This window comes from Thermobia domestica, chromosome 3 (assembly GCF_964235325.1).
Source record: "Thermobia domestica chromosome 3, izTheDome1.hap1.1, whole genome shotgun sequence".
Taxonomy (NCBI): domain Eukaryota; kingdom Metazoa; phylum Arthropoda; class Insecta; order Zygentoma; family Lepismatidae; genus Thermobia; species Thermobia domestica.
In genome coordinates, this window is record NC_137456.1 from 205,681,439 (window position 1) to 205,701,028 (window position 19,590).

At 35.5% G+C, this 19,590-nt stretch overlaps 1 protein-coding gene across 6 annotated transcripts in view; it reads left to right on the plus strand.

The window, feature by feature from the left end:
* The window catches only part of Ten-a (Teneurin-a transmembrane protein), a 1,171,522-nt gene that overhangs the window by 1,108,268 nt on the left and 43,664 nt on the right, over nucleotides 1–19,590 (plus strand). For all 6 annotated transcript variants that reach the window (XM_081752112.1, XM_081752114.1, XM_081752113.1 and 3 more), the window contains one exon: nucleotides 9,404–9,639. In XM_081752112.1, coding sequence (XP_081608238.1) covers nucleotides 9,404–9,639 — 236 coding nt within the window. The remainder of the gene's footprint in view (nucleotides 1–9,403; nucleotides 9,640–19,590) is intronic.

The window sequence follows — 19,590 nt, forward strand, 5'->3', positions numbered from 1 at the left end:
TATAGGTAAGATCACATTGCACCATGACAGTGTCCAGCATCAAACTTCAGGAATGGCGTCGGACTTCTTGACAAAAAGCATCATCCTCGTCGTACAGTATCCCTCTACTCGCCAGATTTGCTCCGTGCATCGTTTCTCTGATTCATTGGCTGAAATTCATCTTCAAGGGGAAACGATTTAAAACCTCTAACATAAGACGACGAGGGAATTCCGGCGTAATTCACATGTTCCAGACTGCTTATAGTGATGGCGATAGCGTTGGAGTCGTTATGTAGATGCAGTAGGAAAGTACACTGAAGGAAACAAGCATGAATAGGTGGTAGTGTCTTTGTGTTTTTTTATCACCATCAGTCTAAGACTTAAATGAACAGTCCGTACATGTTTCAAAACTTTCTGTTACATGTATTATGATGGTAAGAAAGACAAGTTTGCAGTTTTTTAATCTTTTGTATCAATGCATGCTAAGGAAATAAATAGTCAAATTGATAAATAGTCAATTTCAATTGTGATGCATGTTTTCTGTAAAGGGAATCAAAAGAACGAAATAAAGAATAAATTTCTTGAAGTCCAAGTTAGCAAGTGTTCCAGTGAAGTTAACAAGCGCGAACTTTCGCTAAACAGAAATCTCTGCTTCCAGGACAGCTTTAAAAATATTTTCAAGCAAAACTAAATGCTGAAAAGTTATTAAATGCAAGAGCATTTCCTTAATGTCTAAAGTTTTAAAAAATGAATAATAAATAAATAAATTTTCTAACTAAAGAATGATATTACTAAAGATTAACATCATTGAAACCATAGTAAACTGTCATTTTCTCTCTATTTCAAAAGCTCTAAACATTGACAACCTCTTTCTTCAAAAAAAATGATTTCAAACACTTTGCTCTGGATCAAACTTTCAAGAATGTTCTGGAAACATTCCTAAGTGTTTTCATTAACATTCCATTGAAACCCGAATGGAAATATAGACCCTAATTTTAAAAAACTGCGAGTTTAAGGTACAGATTCAGAAATATCCTCTAGGTTTTTACGTGTAAAAACAAAATGAGGAACATTATCTCACTAAGTTGCAAAGGGATTTCTTTTAAATCTGTTACGAAATAATTGTTCTAAATGTCGACGCAATGCAATATGTATCTAATTGCAATATGTAAAACATTTTCCATTCCTTTCGTTCCAACATATATTCAGATGATGTGTTTGGATTTACATAGACTCACTATTCAAAACAAGCATGGCAAAATATCATTCATGCAATGTTGTGATTTAGGGTATTGATTATACTTTCTGTGAAATTAAATATTGGCAGCTACATGTGATTGCCTGGAAAGCAAACCTTAAGGTTAACAATGCTTTCTTGTTCCTTTGAAATATACTAAGTGGACCGTTTATCTTGAAACACTGTTATAACTTTTAAACTAATTTACAAAAAGAACTGAAATTTTGTACGATGGAAATATCAACAATGGGATATTATTTTACATACTCTGCAATGCCACGTTACTAAACGTGTTGCCAACCAAATATAAAGTGTTTTTTTTAATGTACTACATTATGTTATTACAATTTCAAATCAATATATTAAACGAAAACTTACAATACCACATTTCTTATTCAGTGAAATAAACTAAGAATGCAACAGTATCAGAAACGTATTAATTTTGGATGCTTCTACTGCAGTAACAAGGCAATTGAGTTGAGTTGAGTTGATTTTAGTTTAGCGTCCCTTGCAGCAGCGAGGCTATATGAAACGTGGACCTACTGATTAACGTGGAATCCGAACCACATGAGCTCCCGCCGGGAATCGAACCCGGGTCTCCCACGCCAAAGGCGCGTACGCTAGCCGCTTAGCCACGGAGGAGCTCAACAAGGCAATTGAAACGGACAGAAAAATGCATGTCCAAAGTAACTCAAAGTCAAGTACTAAGATTTGTTTTTGAATAAATAGAAACAAATTACAAGGAATTGAAAATTTGACTTTGTTCAAAAAGCTTTATTTTTATTTTTATTTTTAAATAAGCACCATACTCAATCACGTAAATAGTTTTCAATAAACTTTAAGTTCACAATGTCGTTTACAATTCGATATCTTAAACCGTTTCGGAGATATGATAAAAATTGATAAAGTTCGGAACGTCGCTTAAAATTATGTGATTTCGAGAACTTGTAATCATAACTATTAAAAACTGTTGCTACAATATTATACAAAGAAAAGCAATAATCATCTGAAAATTTCGCACAAATACGTAGTAATTTGAGGGATATAGCAATATCTACCAATATTTTTCACATCTTCGCAATGGTTTGAGATATCAAATTGGTATAAGCGACATTAGGCCTATGTTTTTTTAAAAACATTTACGTGATTAGATGTGATACTTATCTAAGTACTTAATCGAAATAAAGCAGTTTGAGAAATGTTCCTTGTAACTTGGTTTCTAAATATTCCCAATACATCACATGACCTTTTAGATCCTGGTGTAAGTAGATGATGGTGGCCGAGCCCGGCTGACAGTCACGTACAGTCCCATCAAGTTCTCAATAGGATTTACAGATACGGAGAACTATAAGACAAGGGTAGAAAGAAAACGTTGGATTGCTCTGGCGGTATGGGGTTGCACTTTGTCATATTTCTCTCCTCAGAACACAGTAATTAAATGTTTTGGGTGATGTAATGGGAAAAGAAAGGGGAAACATAGGGTTATTTCTTCGTTAAATTCTATTCCCAGTGGGAGCTCATGTGGTTCGGATCTGACGTTAAGCTGTAGGTGCACGTCTCATGCAGCCTTGCTGCTGAAAGAAACGCTACACTTAAAGTCAAATTAAATCAACTTTTCATTAAATTCGAAATGCCTTTTGAAAAACAAAATTTTCCCAGCCAATAAAGTCGTAGAAAAGTCGACTTCTTCTTCGAGAACACGATTTTATTTTCTATTTCTTTGCATCTGTATTTTAAACCCAAGCAATGAGAATTGTTAGGAAGATTAAAAGTAGGCGCCACATTGTATAAAAGTAGAATTTATTATTATGATTATTATTACGAAAGCAATGTATTTTAAAAAATAGGGTAAGTATCTTTCGAAGAAAACAAAAGGTGTTTGCTTACTCTTGACTGCTATTAACCTCAAGCAGTATAAATTCTGAAAAAGTCTGAAGGAAAATGTTCACCATAATGTATCAAACTCGAAAAGTATTTTACAAAAGTATCATTGAACTCCTTTAAATGAGAGAAAACATATTATCCCTCATTTTTGAATAAATTTACCTCCATACAGTGGGAATAATTGGAAAGCCTAAACGAAAATTTATGCCTTACTGCCTTAAAATCGAATATTGTATATATGTATTTTAAACGAAAATAATAGAACATATATATTTTTTAATGAGAGCAAGGTAAATTAACCTTTTTATTTTTGACAGATTTCAACTCAAGTAGTAGGAATAATTAAGAAGTAACAGAGAAAACATACGTCACATTACAGTAAAATCGAATAATTTTCACCGAAGTTATTGAGGAAAGTTGTTTCATATTTCCGAAGTTTCATTTAAACAGAAACCAGAGGATATTTACGCCCTTTTCCCCGTTTATCCGTGATCGATCATTAGAAAAATTGTTTTATTATCACATTATGCATTAGATTATCAAAAAGATATTGAGCCTTTAGATGTTAAAGAGAAGACCTTGTGATTTGAAAATAATATTATACAACCACATAAACACAATTTGATTTGATTACCTGTCATTTTTCTGGTAACACCATTATCCCGTAGCTATAGAAATTCTGTAGCTTCTGGTCAAAAACTTGACGTATTTTCACATGCCTCATTTGAAACTTACCTAACTCGTCCCGAAGAATCTTAAATCCTTTATCATGTTTGTTGTTCGGTTACTTCGTTTCTCTCTTCAGCTTTTACACCACATGGTTGATGCCTATTCTCATATAAGTCCTTAATATAGTCTTTCCATTATCCCAAAATTTTGTTCAGCCGCTATCTTCTCATTCATATTTCTATCGTCTTCTTAATGCTTTCTTGTATTCTCTGAATTTCTATTGATTTCTTTTCGTTGTACATGCCTTCATATTTCCTTTATATCTTCACATTTTCATTCGTGGGATTCTATCCTTGCTCTATTTGCTCCCATTCATAATTCATTATTTCAATTTACGTACACTCATGTCTAAAATGATTGTCGCATATCTATAACTGTCTTCTTGTAAGAATATAATCTGGTAATGATTTTGCAGGGTACTTTTAATACTGATACTATGTGTATAATCGGGAAATATATATAGGAAAATGGATATAAATACGACAATTAGAGTGAGTAAAACAGAATGTTGCTAAATCGACAAGTAAGTTTTATTTTCGTTTTGTTGTTCTTATTTACTGCTCTTTTGGCATTGAAATTTGCCACATACATATTTTTGACGATTATACTCAAACTAACATTATAAGAAATACCGGGTGAATTCGTTATCAAATTATATTCTTATAACAACATATTTATAGACATACGACAATACTTTTGGACATAAGTGTACATATTTTTGTCTTCCCTTATATTAGAACGTTTGCTGACACTCCTTTCCTAATTTTCTGCAACATCTTCTCAGCAATCAATGAATGTTTCTTAGCCAGTTTCTGTTTTGATCCCTGTTGTTTCTTCTCTAGCACAATGCATGAATAGATAAACATATTTCTGCCGCCCGTTCGTACTTTCATCTAAACTTTCCGTATTTAAATAGTTTTGTTTGAATATTCGTATCAATCGATTTCGTGCGTCTACTTTTTTCAATTTTCCTATACCCAAACTTGTGTTCCCTACCATTTCTATCGATATTATCAGTAGGATATCCTCTTCGGCTAACACAAGACTATAACAAAAAGAATGTTGACCGTATGGAGATCATTGCATTCCTTCCGAAATATTTTCTAAATTATAACAATCTACTTGATGTTTGGCCATATATTGAGAATTTCCTTTTATATCTCCTCTTGCGGCAATTTCACTTTAAAGTAAACTATTTCCCATCGTTCCTATCTGTCTATAAAACTTAACAATATTTATCTCCTTTTACACTGAGAAAAATCCGTTATCCGGACAGCGGTATATTGTACAAATGTACGGAATCCTTATGTTTACTACAGAAATCAGTACACAATACGTTATCCATATGCTACATACGTACGCACTGCCTATAGATGTTACATCATGCCGCTGCAGGATGTCTGACTTCTAACAGCCTTCCGTATATTACACATGTATACGTATGTTATATACGTCTATCTGTATGTGAGATCCTGACCACCTATATACAGTTCTTTCGTTCTTACGGAAAGTACGTTTATTCGGAACATTTATACAGAAAGTACGTATAAAATATACTTTTCAGTTATACGTTTGCTGTACGTTAAGTCCAAAAACTGCAAGATTTACACATGTAATCTACGTTTTTACATACGCCACATACCCTTTCTTTCTCAGTGTGTTTCTTTCACCAAATATATACTTCCCAATACATTACTTCCTTATCTCTCCCTCATAACAGATTTAAAATCTTCTTTGACAATTACAATGCATCCTTCTCACTTTATCTTGGTTTCACTATCATTTCATAATTTTCTGTTTTTTTTTTTTTTTTTTTTTCAGTTGTTCGTGTAGTGGCTGGTACGCATATCTATATCACTACTAGATACTTTTCTTTTCCTTTATCCATTAGCAATACAACCCTATCATATACAAATTTTTCTTTCGTTCTCTTCTCATGTAAGTACTTATCTAGAATCACTCCGCAGTCCGTTGCAACCACCTTTTTTATTATATAAGTACAGTATCCTATCATTCACTTTGCAATTTCTTCACACCTCTCCACTTAACTTCACAAATCACTCAAACTATCTTTTAATCTCTCCTTTAAGATTACTAACATCCTCCTCCCTCCATTTACTGATATAGTTTAGACATGCAAGAGCTCGGAAAAACTGCTATTTTTTAATGGAGTTTTCCATAGCTTTTCGCCTGGAGTTTTTTTTTTTTTTTTTAACATTTCAACTTAACGAGTATAGAAATGGCAACAAAACCTACCGAAATAGCCATCACGGAGTTTCGCTACTACAAATATGGAACAAGATTTTGCACAAACTTAATAAAACACTATTAATCCCTAATGTAGATGGAATGATTAGTGTTTTCTGATGTTTCAGACATTGTGAATTAACACATGAGCAAATATTTCCGTCAGATAAACGTTACAAGAAGTAATCGTATGACTAAATATTTCGCTAACTACGAGTATTTATATACTTTAAAAAGACTGTGACATAGTTAGTAAAGATAGGCTATATAATGTCTTGAAATAATTCGGAATTTCCTAGAATAAATGTCTTATAACCAACTGAATGGAAATGGCTGTCTGATCCTTTTGAAGTTTTAAGAACCTGAAGCAATGGAAGAGTAGCGGTATAATAGTAGGGAGCACAGAGACATTGCTTCCTCTGAAAAACCCCCAGGAAGAAGCAGAAGGAAGTAAAAATTTTAAAACTACTGTAAATGAAATATAAAAGAAAAATCTGTTGTATTTACTCAGTCTTTGTCTCCATATAATAGGTATCCTTAATGTTTCAACTTCCTCTTTCTTTAGATTATTACTTCCCTCAAAATCCAGGCTTCTAAGTCGCCACTGCAACAACTTCATGTTCTAGAATCCTGGCTGAGTTGCCATAATAACAGCCTCTTGTTTTGTAATCCTGGCTGGTAGTTCCACCTGTCACGGCCTCTTGCTTTGTAAGCTTGGCTGAATCAGCACTGTTAATACCCTTTATATTTAACAACATATTTCTTTAATTATGTAATCCTTTCTAAATTATATGGCTGTTCCCAAACTTCAAGGGTCATTGTAGTATTTGTAACAGAATTTTCAACTCGCTAGAATGTATAATATACGTTTCAGTTTCCAAATTTAATTGTGAAGCTTGTTTATATAATGGGATCACTTTCAAACGCCTCAGCAGGCTCTCGCAAAACATCAGTCGTCTAATAATCTGAAAGTTGGTATTTAATATGTCTCATTACATGATATTTTAGGTGCTCTTAAAATTATTAAATTATTGATAATAAAATAAGATCTTCACCGTGAAATTGTATTTCAATTTAACATAGCTTTCTTAAGATTAAAAAAGGGTGAGTAGGATACATAAGAAAACTGATTACATACAAGTTGAGTAACAAAGAAAATACATATGATTATTCTAATTCCAATATAGTCCATTTGTGTACATACGATATACAACTATAAGGAGTTAATTATTTTATCCACGTTCAAAAATTAATCGTATCGATGTCTTCAACATAATAGCTCTTCCATAGGCCGATCATATCTCATAATCAATTATCATAATTTAATAGAAGAGAGCAAAAATATTAAAAATAACTAAAACGAAAATAAAGTAAAAATATCTTCAGTTTCGTTTGTACAATCAATATTATTGTAAATCAGTCTGTTGCAAATTGTGCTGCCAAATTTTGAAGTTTGATTTTCTGCTGAATACGCATGCCCCTTGGGATGCTTTGATACGAAGACAGTTGAATGTTAAGAAAGGATATGGAATTAGTGCAAAATTATTTGGAAAATTAATTTGTATTTTTGTTTCAAGTGAGATCTCTAGTGATTGTTTTTGAACCACAAGTTTAATTGCTTTAAATCATGTATTGGTGTTGAGCTTTACTTTTTTTTCTCTTAATTTATTTTCTTTTTCATTCAATTATCATCTGTACAGCTCTTTTCCATACACTGCTTTGGCTTATTAGATTTGAGCTTATTCCCAGTGAGAGTTGATGTGATTTGAATCCCACTTTAAGGTATAGATTCATGTAACCTACTGAAGGAGGGTGGCAAATTCCTTGCCAACCAACCAGTCCTTATCCTCCATAAGCTAAAAGTCATTTTATCTCTGACCTGTCAAGAGAGAGTATTGGAAAAATTTCCCATTGCGTTGCTTTTGAGCGTAAAAATTGTCCGTGATGAAACCGATTTTAGCTGAAACCTATGCTTTGTAAAAATTCAGTCCATTTTTAGAATTGAACTTGTGTAGCTTGACATACACAACATAGAAACGGGAAACTTTTAACTGAATAACGGAAAATGCATTGTGATATAACGTAGTATGTTTGTTTCTTTTTTGAAAAAAAGTCTCATGTAACTTTCAAAGATTGTGAACCCATTATAGTGTACATATCCAAGTATACATTAGAAAAACATAGCTTAACGGAATTCAGAAGTTTGAGTCTAGCCCTTTTCAAATTCTTTATTCTATTTGCGTCTTACGAAAAGCTTTTCTACAAAAAAGACGTACTGTTCCTCTTTTCAGCTATTTATTCTCGAAACTTTCAAATATTGTTTTTGATAATGTTCTTGTATATATAAAACATTTATACAATTAGTTGCATTCTACAATAGGATTGCATGTTAATAACTTTACTAAAATTATAATTTTTAAAAGTTAAATTTTCGAAGTTTCATTTAATGTACATGAAATAACAAGTTGTTAATAAATGTGTATTCAAAACATTAATTGTGGCATGGAATGCAGTATAGTTTCTCTAACTGTGCGATCCAGTAATAAACGCTAGTTAAGTGAAATTTACAAGTTCACATTCTAACTACGAAATTTCCGAAGATCATAAAATTACGTTCATATGTAAGAAGTTACTGTTATCTGTACAAAGTTTAATATTTGAAAATCCGCAACTGATTCAGTATACATTTTAGTTTATTGTTCCAGAATTAAGCTTGGAACCTAAGGGAGACAGTAATGATAATAATGAACGATATAGTGGAATGACAAAAATGAAAGGAAAGGAGAAAACCTCGAGAAAACTGACGCACACAAGTTTTACCCACTGTAAACCTAATTTGTGCGAGATGGAATTGAACTAGGAACTCCACACACACTAAGCGTTGTACCGCTGAGCTACTGCGCCCCAATTCAGTGTTCGTATATATGCAGATGTCATACTATAAGATTTGCAGATATTCGACAAAAGTAGTACCCGAACCATACTTATTGTAATTAGAATTTCATTTCAATTGAACAGTATTTACGACCTACAATAAATTATTTTTATACTTTCAACACAAAAAGAACCAACTTTTTTTCTCGAACGTTAAGATCTAAGGATGACATTATTTAAGAGAAGAGCATGTCAATTCCCGTTGTACCTCCTTGTAATAATAACTCTCATGAATGGATGCAAAATTAGACCCACTCATACTCTACTTGTCACAATTATTGCTCTTTTAACCCTTTTACGACTGATAACAAAAGTTGATTTTAATTGTAATGCATTATATACTAAGCTTTCTCTCATTTACTTACTATCAACTTTCCTTCACTTTCATTTCAGTGACACTCAAGTTTCGTATCAGTATTATCTTAGTGTATCACCTGCAGATGGTCATCTTTATATTTCAAACCCAGAGAAACACCAAATTTTGCGAGTGCTTTCGTTAGAACCAGTAACGGAACCAGCCATCAATGCAGAACCAGTTGTAGGGTCTGGAGAACGTTGTATTCCAGGTGATGAGAACCACTGTGGAGACGAAGGACCTGCGAAAGATGCTAAACTTGCACATCCTAAGGGTAAGTTTTAGTATCGCTCACAAACGATAATTCTGGTTAAATTTTGATATAATTATCTGAAACTTTAAAGTATTCATCTTGGAAAATAATAGCTTTACCAAATGATTTAGTTTGACTAACACACTTTGAGATACTGTAATAATACAAAATACGCACCATCTTCCAATAAATAATACTTTTGGTATACCATTTATACTTAATTTAAACGTTTCGAAAGCATCTAAACTGTCTTTACCATCAGTGAAACTGTCATGTACGATATCAGTGAAACGTTACTAAAGGGTATTATGTCAGTCACCTTACAGATGTACTACTCAACAGTGAGGAACTTCTTGAAAACACTGCACGTTTTTGTTATAATACTTTGTAAAGAAACCGTTGTAACATTTTTATGCCTTGTTTGCTTTCTACTTTCTGAAAACATGAAAATACATAAACAAATCATACGAAACACACGAAAATATTATTGTTTGTAATTTTCTGAGTATTCCGTCTTCTTTGTCCCTTTTCCTTGAGTGTTCTAGATATTCTTAATAAGGTTTTAATTCTAATAAAATAGGTATTATTTCAATTTCCTTTTTGACATTGATGATAAATGATGCGTCTCGTTTGCATGATCTATTTGATTAACTACTTTTATATCACCCACTTCCATCCGCCTTTGTATATACCTTTATTATTCAAGGTAGGTACTTTTATTTTGAAGCTTATACTATGAGCAGAGATCAGACTGTTTCTGTCCGTTAGTCTGTCAGTTCTGTTAGTTCCTGTAATGCTCCTTTTCTCATAATGCTTGAGCATTTTTGCATTGAAGTCCTTACGATTTTTGTCATATTATGTCTGTTGGTTCTGTCAGTTGTTTTAGCTCAACATAAAACCTGTCTTACTGAACATTTACTACTTTCTCTAGAGATATATGCAGAGATCATTGATATATCAGGTAATCTAGAAAGTAGTGAGCCTTTAGCGCAAAAGATGGCGTTAGTGTCCCAAGTCTCAGGGTATGAGTCGCAGGAAGTCAGGCCAACGTCATTCGATAGCTTCCATTTGAAGCTAGTAGATGTGCAAAAAGTGTTGGAATTCTTACAAGTATAATTAGACTTAAGGTGTTGCAGTGTGAAGATCATGGAACTTTCTACAGAACTACGCTACATTTTACAATTTTAATTCGATAGAGGCATAAATGCTGCACAAATCCGCGAAGTAATTTGTGGTGTATATGGGCAAAATATGTTATCAAAAACTATAGAAAAAAGTAACAGCCAACAGACTGGCATGTAAGCTGTTGTGACATCGTCAATGACCTGAACATCCTTCACTAAGTAGTTTCCCATTTGGAGAAAGCTGACTACAAGAAGAAGCTCGACTTTTGAGTGCCCATGATCTGACTCAAAAATTTGCTCCATCGGATTTCTGTCTGCGAATCTCTATTGAAACATAACTTGAGTCATTCCTGAAGTGGTTGATCATGAGTGATGAAAAGTGGATAACCTATAACTATAATGTTAGGAAAACATCGTGCTCGAAGCGAGGAGAAGACATATGGTCGATGGGAAAGCTCACACTGATGCCCATAAGGTTATGCCATGCGTTTGGGGATTGGAATAACATCGTGCTTCACGAGCTGCTGCCAATGAGCAGAACGATAGACTTGGACATGTATTGTCGACAATTAGCACGAGTGCATCTAGCAGTTCGAAACAAACGGCCAAAGCCGGCCAACAGAAAGAGTGTCGTATACAATGCTACATCGCCTCTCTAGGATGTAGAAATTGAGGGGAACTACTAGAACGAAGAGTTCTTGTAGACTCCAACTAAATTTACATCAAAATCCTGAATTATATGGGAAACTACTTGAGCTAACGGAACCGTGTTTCTACTCTTACCAATGTAATTAATCATAATATTTTTCCAGTGTAGATCACTTGCTACATGTCTAGAGGTTTCTAGGAATTATATCATTAATATTATTTATTTATTTTATATTTCTCTTAAGGAGAATTCAAATATAACATTTTTGTTATATTTCTTAATGTACACTTTTATACTCCATACAGTGCAACATTTAGCATTTAACAAGTATTAATAAAACAAAAGTTACCAAAGCAATAAATATGCTAATAACACTAGTGTAACAGTTCCCTCAACAGTAACATCACATTCAGAGATATAACGTGTCTAATGAAGCCAGCGTTACATTGCAAATCTGTTACACATATGTTATTTATATATTTAGAGCTTTAGTCAGTTTTGTTTCATTTTACTTGTTAAATATTAGCATTTAACATTCTTCATTCTTCATTCTTCATTCTGTGACTCATATAACTAGGCAGTGCGCTTTGCACAAGTCAGCATAATCAACACAATTATCTTAGATGTTTACCATTTCTCACTTTTTTATTATTGTTTACATTTTGTACGTTCTTTATTAATAGTACCAGGCTATTGAAAACTAGACACCTATTCTACTTTACTTGTTCGAGCTTTCACAATTGTCACAGCTTGAATCTTCTCAGCCACCATTGCTTTAATCTTTATCATATTTGTTTTCATCTCCAATTATTTTCACAGCTTATCTTTTCCAACATTTCGTTAATTTTCGATTCGGTTTCCGCAATAACAGCAATGGTGCTATTCAACCGGTTCGCCAGAACCGGTTGTTAAAATATTTCGAGTTTGCAGAATCGTTTATTAAACCCAGACATAAACACAAATATGCATACATACGCATGACCTAACCAGGAGTGAAAGAAAGAAGCCAAATAAATTTGTGAAATACTTCTGTACTTTTCCTGCTCGCTTGTATTGTTGTGAAAACAAGCAGCTTTAAATTGTTTGAGGCTACCTGCATTAAATCTCACTAACAAAAAATATCCTACTGTATATTCTTCATATGTTTTTCTTATCTCCTTCAAGACGGTTTTGTTTGAACGTGGCGCTTCAAAATATAATAGAAACAGTTCTTAGTTCGAACCTGCAAGAGTCACTTTGTGCCTGTTCCTTGTAATATATTAAAATTGAATATAAGGAACTTTATTATTATTATTATTATTATTATTATTATTATTATTATTATTATTATTATTATTATTATTATTATTATCATTATTATTATTATTATTATATGTTTCATTAAGATGAGGATCCCATATAATCTCTAGCATATTAAATTATTATTAATATTGTATGTATGTTTATATATTCAATGTTTTTTTTCTACGAGGAGGATCTGTCCTTTTCATCTTAATTTTGGCTATGCTTTACGCACGTATATCATTTTGTCGCTGCTTTATGCTGGCTTTTTGTCTCCTTAAGTGATGGCAATATAGGGTATGTAGGCTCCCTAGAAGTTTAGCACTTTTGCGGAACTCAGATAAGTGATTCTGTGACAGAAAGTTTCTCAGCTCTCTAAATGGGAGTCTGTATTCCTATGTAAGATAGGTTTTGGCAGGGCAGTCCCTGATTAGGTCTTTTCTTTTCTAAATTATAAGGAATTTAGTTAGAAATCATTATGTGTTTTTTAATCCTATTCCTATATTGGAAATTTCATTTTTCTTGAACCTTCTCTGAGGTTCTGTAAGCTCTCAGCTACATCTGATTTCTACTTGAGCTATAAATTTATTTGGTATTTTCGAATATTATAGTTTTGGGTTCGATTCCCCCTGATGGCAGGTGACGTGTTCGGCCTGCTGCATAGAGATTTATAGATCTTAATCTTGAGTGATAGAGGTTTCGGCCCTATATCATGTTGTTAAACTTCCTACATATTTAACCAGTTCCGTAGTGAATAACATATTTATTTTCTACTTGAGGAAATACAGCCTAACCTTAAACCCTACCCACTTCCTTTGTAAAGCTTTTTAGAGGGAATCCTTGATTAGTGGTACTGCCTTTGACAGGCTGCACTACGAGTAGGGAGTAAACTAGATTTCAGTATGAGTGCTGACAGAACCTTTGTAAACTAAGGGCTCACTGGAACGTGTATAAATGAATGCAAAGGTGAGTCCGCAAGCGCCAAAGATTTACAGTGCCTTTAATTAAATTAAAGTTTCTTTATTGTTTTTAAAGGGAGATATCAGAATAGGAGCTAGATCTCGAATATGAGCTATTACTTTGTAATTAGAGATTCCCGAGAACCAACTTGTGGACTCGACAAAAGCTTTACATACCTATCGAAATAAATCTTACCTCAGTTTTTCTTTCATAAATAAAGAAATGAAGGAAATAAACTAGGACTTTTATTAATAGGATATGTTCCCGTGTGTGTTTCTCTTTCTTTACTGGTTTAACCCATATAACCCTACACACGGCCGAAGCATGATATCCTATGGGTTAACAGGATATTTGGTACTTATATAATAATTTCTATTATATAATTTTATATTATGCAAATTCTCTCCATTATTCTAATAATAGAATTCATTATTGAAGTTGTTGTAAGATGGGTTACTTAAGCATAAATTCATATCTCTCGAGCGATGCACGGTCTCGTTGCCACCCGACTGTCGACCTAGACTACAGAGATAATTTTAAACTTTATATTTGCTTATTTATGTTCACTCTTCTCGTGGTCCTCATTGTGGACTTACTCATATGGAGAAATGGTAACCATTGTCTTCTAGAATATTTATCAGAGCGAAAGAGGAGCGATTGCAAACCAAGGTGATAAAATTGGCGTTGCATTCTACAACGTAAGAACTCTTGTGTCTACCTTGTATAGTTTGTTTCCTAAGAGAATTATATGTAACTACCTACCTATCCGTCTACTACTTCTCTCTCTCGATATATACATAATATACTGTAGATATAGATACTGTAGATAGATACATAGATAGAATCGGTTGTTAAAAGATTAGAATAGCACCACTGAATAACAGTCATATAACTTGAGAAGTAAATATTCTAATTCTTCTAGTTCCTATCAAATTGGCCTGTTCAATAATCACACTCCTCTTCACTGTTCTTTTAGTTAACAAATAATGTCACTGAAAGAAAATTTTCTTGTCGAACTCCTCTTCCAAATTCACTATCTTGTATCATTTCTTGTATTCCAACTTGTAATAGTTTATATATAAATATCTTCCGATTTTATTTTGAGTGTTTAGCGTTCCTTTCAGCAGCGAGCCGATGTGAGACATGGACCTACAGTTTAAGATGGGATCCGAACCACATTAGCTCCTTCTGGAAAAAATGGAAACACCTGAACGAAATTGCAACTTACCAGATTAATATGGTGTCGGGCCACCTTTCGCCTTCAGAACAGCCTTGATGCGACGTGGGATGGAGGCATAGAGGTCGTGAATGGTAGCAAGTGGAATTTTACACCATTCCTCGTGCAGGGCATCGGCCAGTTCTGTGAGAGAGAATGGAGGTGGAAATCGTCGCCGGAGTCGTGTTTCCAAGACGGACCACAGATGTTCAATTATGTTGAGATCTGGGGATTGGGCGGGCCAGGGGAGGTGTTGAACTTCATCCCGATGTTCCTCAAACCACGCTGCAACAACGCCAGCTGTGTGAGTGGGTGCATTATCATCCTGGAAGATGGCGTCATTGTCCGGGAACAACATCCGGACCATAGGATGCAAGTGGTCTCCTAAAATTGCGACATAATCGTTGGCAGTGATTCGTCCGCTAAGTGTGACCACAGGACCCATGAAAACCATGATATGGCGGCCCACAGCATCACCGAGCCGCCGCCATGTTTGACAGTTGGGCGGAGACACTGCAGACCATAAGCTTCTTTGGGCGTTCTCCACACATAAACACGGCCTGTGGTTGGGAATAGGGTGAAGGATGACTCATCCGACCATATCACACGTTTCCAGTCCTCAACGGTCCAAGTTGCATGGTCGCGGCACCATTTGCGGCGTGCGAAAGCGTTATGGTCCCTGATGAGCGGTTTGGCCCGTGCAACACGACCCCGTAAGTTCATGTCATGTAATTCGCGGCGGACTGTGATTGTCGAAACAGGGTGGGGGAGGTGCTGATTGAGTTCCTCCGTCACTTGCTCCGCAGTGGCACGACGGTTCTGCGTGACAATGCGCTTTAATACCCGGCGTGACCTGTCACTCATGATTTTCTTCCGCCCACTGTTCCGCTTCCCCGATGTGGTTTTCCCGTGTGTTGTGTAGGCCGTCATCACCCTCGACACTGTCCCACGCGACACGCCTAACACAGTAGCCACTGCCGTCACACTCACTCCACATAACCGCGCACCAACAATTTGCCCTCTTTGAAAATCTGAGAGATCTCCCATTTTACACTACCTCCGTCTGCTGCAGCCACTGAACACTGCTGTTCCACTGCGCTTGACGTAGTATGGAGACCGACCTAACACACCACCAGCGGTCCGGCGCTGCGGGCGCCACGACACCACTGCCAACCCATACATCTGACGTGTTGCCAACTACAGGTGTTTCCATTTTTCTGATCACTATCTGTATATATATATATATATATATATATATATATATATATATATCGTCGGCGGCAATTCAAAACCTGCTATGTGCATTTTGCAGGAGAAGCGAAAAACAGTATCCTGGTTAGCTTTTTGGCTTTATAAAAGTGATGTTATAAGTAATATTTGATGCTGCACGTAACTTGATACCTTTTCAAGTAACTTGAGAAGGTACCAGTTACGTGCAGCATCAAATATTACTTATAACATCACTTTTATAAAGCCAAAAAGCTAACCAGGATACTGTTTTTTGCTTCTCCTGCAAAATGCACATAGCAGGTTTTGAATTGCCGCCGACGATATACTCCCTTCTCTTTATCTAAAAAGCTTCCACCTACTTTATTCAATGGAAACTAATTGCATACTTGTGCTATGTCTCCTTCCAAATCAAAACTGTTTAATTTCCTTACTTCTTCTCCTTCCAAATCAAAACTGCTTATCTTCTTTACTTCTTCGTCCATATAATCTCTTGCATATACGAATCCAATTTTTGCAATGTGGAACTAAGACACTGTGTTGGTGCATTTCATATCTGACAGCATAGTACATTGCCCGATTCAAACAAACTTTGGATCAGAGAAACTGTGTCTGATGCTGATCTTAGTTTGAAGGTCCTAACACACCAGCCACTGTAAATGGCAGACTGATTGTAGTGTCTGTAGAGGACATTCTGCTATCAGAAAATAAGACGAATGTAGTTAAGTGTGGACCATTCTAAGAACGTCGCCAGCGAACGTCTATAATTAAGTGTCTTTCAGTGCAGCAATATATTGAGAAAGCGAAAGGACTAATAGTCTTTCCGTTGAATTGCGCTTGCATGTCATCGCATGCCAGAGGCTCATCGATGGTGTAGAACAGTGCTTGCCAAAATTTTTCAACTTACGACATACTTTACGGAAGCCCATGATATCGCTACATAGTTAGTTATTTTTTATTGTAGTAAACGCAGTGACTCTATGCAATATTGAGCATTGTTGCCGCTGCTAGAGACATTGTTTGGTACAGTCGGTCTCATAAATGATCTTAACTAATTAAATGCTTCATGATTTTGAAATTCTAAAATTTTGTGACTACCATTTGGGTCTCTGCAACACATCAGTTAGGAACCACTACTGTACATTACGAGAGACAGGGAATTTTCACAGACCTCTTCAATGCCTCCGTGATGTACCGAAGTGCCCCTGGAATGAGGGCTTATTCTGGCCACCCTAATAGGAGGATGGTCACCAACAGTGGAATCCTTGTCCCGTACCAGCCTTCGCAAAAATTCTGGACTGCAACGCAATGTGAGGCTTGCAAAAATCAACTATAACTGCTATGCCTATTATCGCACACTAAAACGAAGATTTCGTGTTGCGCTGATGCAAAGCATTACAGAATGAGGCCTCTAATCATCAAAAAAAAATTCGGTGCTATCGGGAGAGACTGGTGGTACCGGAGAGAGCGAACGGAGGCTAGGGGTACCGATGAGAGTACTTTCTATCTTAAACATAAATATGATAATGTGTGCTTATGTAAACGTCAGATGGGGGCATCCACCGTGTTCTCATTTGTCATACAGGATCCACATTTCACTTTCTGGAGAGAGAGGAAAATAAGCCACATATCCTGCTCGTCTCTGTTTTTCATTCAGGGTGTTATAACTAGTACGTAGTGCAATCCTATCCTCCGAACTTATCTGGACACTCTCAGACTCGATCTTTCAACAGCATATCGCGCGTTCCCATTCCCCCAGGTTAACCTAGCGTGCTATACCCAGTATATGCCTTCTACTCTAACCTGCTGGGTCTTCGGACTTATGCCTTGCGGAACAAATGTGAAGCATGATGGGACAACTCATCACCTAAGCGTCCGTACTATTGTGTGGTCAGTTATAGGTAGTTAAACGTTCTATTAAGACGAGTAGGCTACTAGAATGTTCAGAATGTGCCATGGGTGCAATTGGGAACATCGGCTACCATCGCATTCTTCTCGTTTATTAACTTTGAGCCAGATCCTTGAATTCTTATTGTGTGTTCTTAAAAGTGGTTGCGCCAACGTAATTCTATAGTCCGAAGATATTTTGATTTATTAGCTAATAAAGTCTTAACTCTTTTTAAGAAGTCAAATGACGACTCTCTAGTCATTTGATTCCAAGTTCCAAATATGTCTTTTTTCTCTTCTTCTCCTATATTCTTAAGAAAAGCTGAAAATTGAAAATCTCAAATATGAAAAATATGGAACTTTGTAGTTCTGTAGTTCTCATGTGCAACCACACATTTTTGGCATTGCTCAGCCAATGGTTGGATTCCGTGGTGAAAGAAGTCTGGAGTTTACGATGTGAAGAATGCATGTTGCACCGCCCAATAATCTTCCCAAGAAGTGCTCGAAATACCCGAAGAAATGGTAGTTAGTGGAAGAGATGTAAGGAGAGTAAGGTGCATGAGGAAGAATTTCACACCGCAATTCATGGAAAGTCTGCGAGGTCATTTGAGGAACATTTGCGCATTCACTCTTATGCAACATGACACCCTCTCTTTTGACAATTTATCGATGAATACAGATAATATTGCTTGTATTTCACGATGTTCAGCGCTCGCAGTAATGTTTTTGACGGACAAAGACATGAGTAATGTTTCAGTTTGACAGAGAAAGACATGATGAATCAACCCAAATATAAATCACCTTATGATCACCTATACATTTTAAAAACTGTCCTGAACTTTGATTAGCGATTGTCCTTACTGTTTACAATAGTCGTAGTAGGTCTATTTTTCATCAAATTTAGCAACCCAATGTAGGAAACCTTGCCGGTAATTTCTTACACACACAGAGGACTACACACTTCCAGATGGCGATTCTTGTTGGTAAGTGTCAACTTATGTATCACTCACAAGTACAACTTTTTTACCTTATTGATTGCACGGAGCCGCTGAACAACAGTGTATGGTGTATTTCTAACTGATTTGCAATTGCACGAACACTTTTCTGCGACTCACTTCCATGATGTTCCTGCAAGCATGGTATTGGTCGGTACCAACGGATCTCATTTTGCAGCCCTGTGTCACCGGAATGATATTTAGTAATCGGCGAATGTTCATTCATCATTCCTGGTGCAAGTACACTATTAATGTTTTGTTCTGCAGGATGTTTATCCCAAAAATCACTCGCACTTCTGTATTGTCCGTGGTGCACTTTCATACGATTCTGTTAATAACTTACTATTCCCTGATTGTCTGAATACCTCAGCCTGTTTGCTGGAGATGTAAAGAGTTGGTGACGTTAGAAGTGTAACTTTAACCCATCTCCTGGTTGCATTTGCTGAGGTAAGTTTCCAACCATATGTCAAATTGAACATTTCATTTGCACCAACCAAATTCGTGCGACCCTCTATAAACCGACATTTTCACATATCCTGCGACCCTATAATAAATGAGCATTTTCATATGTTTTAAATTGTAACACATTATGAATTCTGGATTCGATAAGGACTAAAAATGATACAAATGAAT